Below are 6,000 nucleotides of genomic sequence, written 5' to 3' on the forward strand. Positions count from 1 at the left end.
GGTGGAGGCTGGTAAAATTGCAACATTTAAAATGTACTTGGATTGGTATATGAATAGGAAGGTTTTGGAGGAATATGGGCCTAGTGCTAGCAGGTGGGACTGGATTGGTCACAATGGACGAGTTGGACCGAAGGGTCTGTTTCTGTGCTGTACATCTTTATGACTTTCTTTTGCAAATTTCCAAAACAATGCAACAGCATATAAAACAGCAATTACTGATCCTGGAATTTGAGGAAATCACCTCCAAGATCTAAAATGCCTCATTCTTGCACACTAAATTCTGTATAATTTTTTTGTGAAGTAGAGATTTGACCAAACACTTCAGCTCTTTGGCTGTGATGCAGGATGTTCTATATCTGAAAGAATGTTTTTCTCTGGTATTAATAACATTTGTTTAAATTCTTTTAACAGATAGCAACTCAGACAAAGAGATGTCCAAGTATGTATACATTCATGGAACAGTGCTATGAATGCATTGGTCTAAAATATGAATGATTTATTCATGTCTTGTTTAACATACTGACTAACATGCAAAAGGTACTTTGTAGAAAGTGAGCACTGAGTGTGACCACTCCCTGTCAGCCTTTACCTGCAAACTGATCAAATATTTCTCCTCACATTCTCAAGCCATTCCACATTTTCTATCACACCCTGTTCTATCCTTTCAATAACTTCTCCTCATTTACAAAGAGGGAGCATTGAGTCTGTTGCCAGATCCAGAGACATTCCAACAAAATGTGTTCATTCCCTCATCGAGATACACTCCAGAATAGAACAGGAAGGGTTTTCCTGTCTGATTGAGAATTGGTGAAACGATGAGTCTCATTGGGGTGTTAAATATACTGAGAGAGTTTGATGTTGGAATGCTGTTGTGTAGAATTGTAGCGAATACAATACACAAGATTGGAGGAGGTACAGGTGAAATGCTGCTTCACCTGGACAGACTAGGCCCTTGGATGGAGAGCAGGGAGGAGGTGAAGCGGCAGGTGTTGCACCTTCTGCAGTTTCATGGGAAGGTGCCATAGATAGGGAGGAAGGTGGTGTTAATAACCTACACTAATGTATAAGTCTAAGCAACAGTAGTGCACAGGGCTAAGTAGGACCCGTTAACTGAGGTAGAATGGGCTGAGGTTAGAAATGGGAAAGGAGAAGTCACATGCTGGGAGTTTTCTATAGGCCTCCAAATAGTCCCAGAGATGTAGAGGAAAGGGTAGCAAAGATGGTTCTCAATAGGAGTGAGAGAGGCAGGGTAGTTGTCATGGGGGACTTCAATTATCCAAATATTGGCTGGGATCACTACAGTACGAGTATTATAGATGGGTCAATTTTTGTCCAGTGTGTGCAGGAGGGCTTCCTGACACAGTATATAGACAGGCCTACAAGGGGCGAAGCCATGTTAGATTTAGTACTGGGTAACGAGCCTGGCCAGGTGTTAGATTTGGAAGTAGGCGAGCACTTTGGAGACAGTGATCACAATTCAGTCAGGTTTACTTTAGTGATGGAAAGGGATAGGAGTACTCCACTGAGCGAGAGTTACAGATGGGGGAAAGGAAATTATGATGCAATTAGGAAAGATTTAGGAAGCATAGAATGGGGAAGGAAACTGCAGGGATGAGCACATTAAAAATGTGGAGCTTATTCAAGGAAAAGCTTCTGTGTGTCCTAGATAAGTATGTATCTGTCGGGCAGGGAGGAAGATATAGAATGCATGAGCCGTGGTTTATTAAGGAAGTGGAATTCCTGGTCAAGAAGAAGAAGAAGGCTTATGTTAGGACAAAATGTGAAAACTCAGTTAGGGCGCTTGAGGGTTACAAGGAAGTCAGGAAAGACCTAAAAAGAGAGCTCAGAGGAGCCAGGAGGAGACATGAGAAGTTGTTGGCGGATAGGATCAGGGTAAACCCTAAGGCTTTCCATAGGTATGTCAGGAATGAAAGAATGACAAGAGTTAAATTAGGGACAATCAAGGATAATAGTGGGATGTTGTGTGTGGAGTCAGAGGAGACAGGGGAAGCACTAAATAAATAGTTTTCGACAGTGTTCACTATAGAAAATGAAAATGTTGGCGAGGAAGATACAGAGATACTTGCATCTAGACTAGAAGAGATTGAGGTTCACAAGGAAGAGGATTAGAAATACTGCAGAGTGTGAAAATAGACAAGTCCCCTGGGCCGGATGGGATCTATCCTAGGATCCTCTGGGAAGCAAGGGAAGAGATCGCCGAGCCTTTGGCATTGATCTTCAAATCATCATTGTCTACAGGAATAGTGCCTGAGGACTGGAGGATAGCAAATGTGATTCCCTTGTTCAAAAAAGGGTAGTAGAGACAACCCTGGTAATTACAGACCAGTGAGTCTCACTTCAGTTGTTGGTAAAGTGTTGGAAAAGGTTGTAAGAGATAGGATTTATAACCATCTAGAAAAGAATAATCTGATCAGGGACAGTCAGCACGGTTTTGTGAAGGGTAGGTCGTGCCTCACGAATCTTATTGACTTTTTTGATAAATTGACCAGACAGGTAGATGAAAGTAAACAGGTTGATGTGGTGTATATGGATTTCAGCAAGGCGTTCGATAAGGTTCCCCACAGTAGGCTTTTATAGAAAATGCGGAGGAATGGGATTATGGGAGACATAGCAGTTTGGATCAGTAATTGGCTTACTGAAAGAAAACAGAGGGTTGCAGTTGATGGAACATGTTCATCTTGGTGTCCAGTTACTAGCAACGTACCGCAAGGGTCAATGTTGGGTCCACTGCTGTTCGTCATTTTTATAAATGAACTGGATGAGAGCTTAGAAGGGTGGGTTAGTAAATTTGCGGATGACACTAAGATCAGTGGAGTTGTGGTTATTGACGAAGGATGTAGTAGGTTGCAGAGAGACATAGATAGGATGCAGGGCTGGGCGGAGAGGTGGCAAATGGAGTTTAATGTGGATAAGTATGAGGTGATACACTTTGGATGGAGTAATCGGAATGCAAAGTACTGGGCTAATGGTAAGATTCTTGGGAGTGCAGATGAGCAGAGAGATCTCGGTGTCCATGTACACAGATCCCTGAAAGTTGCCACCCAGATTAACAGAGTTGTTGAGGGTTGTTAAGAAGGCATACAGTGTTTTGGCCTTTATTAATAGAGGGATTGAGTTCCAGAACCAGGAGGTTATGCTGCAGCTGTACAAAGCTCTGGTATGGCCACACTTGGAGTATTGTGTACAGTTCTGGTCACCGCATTATAAGAAGGATGTGGAAGCTTTGGAAAGGGTGCAGAGGAGATTTACTAGGATGTTGCCTGGTATGGAAGGAATATCTTATGAGGAAAGGCTGAGGGCCTTGAGGCTGTTCTCGCTAGAGAGAAGAAGGTTGAGAGGTGACTTAATAGAGACATACAAGATAATCAGAGGGTTGGACAGGGAGAGCCTTTTTCCAAGTATGGGGATGGCAAACACGAGGGGACACAACTTTAAAGTGAGGGGAGATGGGTACAAAATAGATGTCTGAGGTAGTTTCTTTACTCAGAGAGTAGTAAGGGTATGGAATGCTTTGCCTGCATCGGTAGTAGATTTGCCAAGTTTAAGTGCATTTAAGTCGTCATTGGACAGGCATACGTACGTACATGGAATAGTGTAGGTGGGATGGGCTTCAGATTAGTATGACAGGGCGGCGCAACATCGAGGGCCGAAGGGCCTGTACTGCGTTGTAATGTTCTATGTTCTATGTTCTTTCTTTAAGAACATTCCATACATACTCAAGGATAAGTCGATCTCATGTAAAACTTGACCCCTATATTTGGTCAAAAAATCTAGAATGTTCCATATATCTGCTGTAAAAGTCGACCGTACTTCTACACAATTACAGATCAACATTTATGAGTCAGCGTGCTTGCCCTCTTGCTCTCCACTCCAGCTATACTACACTGTGCTGGGTCTTCCAGTCTGCCACATTGTAATCCATGTCAGGTTTTCAGAATTACAGTAATTCTTGTTTTGTTTTCTCCTTTTTTGGTTTTGACATCAATGGGTTTCTGCGAACAATACAGCATGAATTTTGATTGGCATGAGTTTCAGTCCCTCAAATGTAGTATCCCTGTAATAGTCGACCCGAAATTTAAACTTAAAAAGTACTCAAAAAAATTAAACTGTTACTTGAGTATATACGGTATGCGTAGACCTACATGCACTTTATGGTACTTGTAACACACTGAATGTGGTACGTCAGTACCATGTTACTGTTGCAGGCAGAACGGAGGCAGTTATTTTGTAGACAAATGTTCAGTAATGGCCATTATTCTTTTTCGTTTTGTTATTTATTATTGTATATAGAGGTCTAGCTCTTGTTAGTCTATGTTTTGACTCATATTAAGCATGCATTTCATCCCCTCGAAAATAATACTGGTGTGATAGTCAACCTCCTAATTTCAGCTTTAAAAAAAGTCTAAAAAATTTGACTTTTACACGGTTGAAGACAGTAATAGAATCATAAAATGTTGGAGCAGGAATAGGACAGTCAGAACACCTAGTCTTCTGCACCATTTCATGAATGCTGATTATTTGTGTTACATCAACAGGTTTTTGAGACGTGTCAAACCAAATTAGTAAAGACTTGATATTTTCAATCTTACAGGAAAGTGACTGAAGATAATCCACTGAACAAGAAGGTCAATGTAAAAGATTTTCTTCTCAAATTCGATAAATATATTCCACAAATGGCAATTTACCTCAAGGAGCTACGTGACATAGCCAATTGTATTGACACGTGTAAGAGAGATGTGAACATTGCCAATGTCACTGGGACGTCTGCAAGTATTGTAGGAGGACTTCTGGCCATTGGTGGATTAATTGCTTCTCCTTTTACTTTTGGTGTATCTTTGGCTCTCACTGGGGTGGGACTCGGGGTGGGTGTAGCTGGTGGTGTCACTAACATTGGAGCGTCTATTACTGATCATGTTACTCAAAAGAAAAAAACTGACAAGATGAAAACAATCATAGAACTCTTTGAAAAAGACAACAAAATCATGTCAGAGAGCTTGTGTCAGATGCAGCAGAGTATTGAAGTATTGATTAGAATGAGAGAGGAAACTATATCAACAAGCTCAGCGATTGGTGCAACTCAGGCTTTCTCTAAAAGCTTGAATCCTGTTCTTATTGTGACTTCAAATGTGACCAGGACTGCTTTAAAAGCAGCCAAAGCTCTGTCAGGGGTTCTGTCAGGACTCCTCCTGGTGTTGGATGTGTATTGTTTGGCGAAAGATGCAAAGGACCTTCACGAAGGAAGTAAGACTGAACTTGCTCGGGAAATAAGGAAAGCAGCTGATGCTGTAGATGAGAAGATAGGGGAATATAGAAAGGCTTATCAAAAAATAGTGGAATGTGCAGTTTCTCAAATGATGTCTGATTGATGAAATTTCAAACTGCCAATATTTGTAACAACTTTCTCCAAATTATGAAAAGCATTTCCGCTTCTTTTAGCTCAGTTTGCTGGATTGTTGGTTTACTGTGATGCCAACAGCCTGGGTTCAATTCCCATCACCAGTTTGTGGTTACCATGAAGGTCTCTCCTTCTCAACCTCTTCTCAACCACCAGTCGCTTCTTTCTCTAATGAGCGAGGACCCTAGTGGTCTGGTAATACCATGGCAACACAACAAACAACAACTTGTTAATTCAGTTTTGAGTTCTGATGAGGATTGGTCTCATGGAGAGTTTGATCACCTCAAAGTTGGACTCGTTCAAAGCTCTTACTTCCACAAAACCTTCTGAAGATTTGCCATTGTGTCCACTGCATTAACTCTATTTTCAGAAAAAGTTTCAAATTAAAATATTCATGTTTAAGTCTCAATGCCTGTGTCTCTTGACTTTCTATCCAAATGAAAACCTCCTCCAACACTAATGTCCGCCCCATACCTCTTCCCTGCATACATCAGAATTATCGACACCAAACACTGGTCCCTCCCAGAATGCCACACTTGCTCCACCTCAGTGTCCTTCATTGAGATCATCCTTCACATCTCCCC

General features: G+C 41.5%; 1 protein-coding gene across 1 annotated transcript in view; it reads left to right on the forward strand.

Annotated features, from left to right (window-relative positions):
• LOC140480414 (apolipoprotein L3-like) overlaps positions 1-5,387 on the forward strand; it is a 179,648-nt gene extending 174,261 nt beyond the window's left edge. The window contains exons 2-3 of the mRNA XM_072575255.1: positions 412-439; positions 4,613-5,387. Coding sequence (XP_072431356.1) covers positions 412-439; positions 4,613-5,387 — 803 coding nt within the window. The remainder of the gene's footprint in view (positions 1-411; positions 440-4,612) is intronic.
• The last annotated feature ends 613 nt before the right edge of the window (positions 5,388-6,000 follow it).

Source organism: Chiloscyllium punctatum, chromosome 1 (assembly GCF_047496795.1).
Source record: "Chiloscyllium punctatum isolate Juve2018m chromosome 1, sChiPun1.3, whole genome shotgun sequence".
Classification (NCBI taxonomy): Eukaryota; Metazoa; Chordata; class Chondrichthyes; order Orectolobiformes; family Hemiscylliidae; genus Chiloscyllium; species Chiloscyllium punctatum.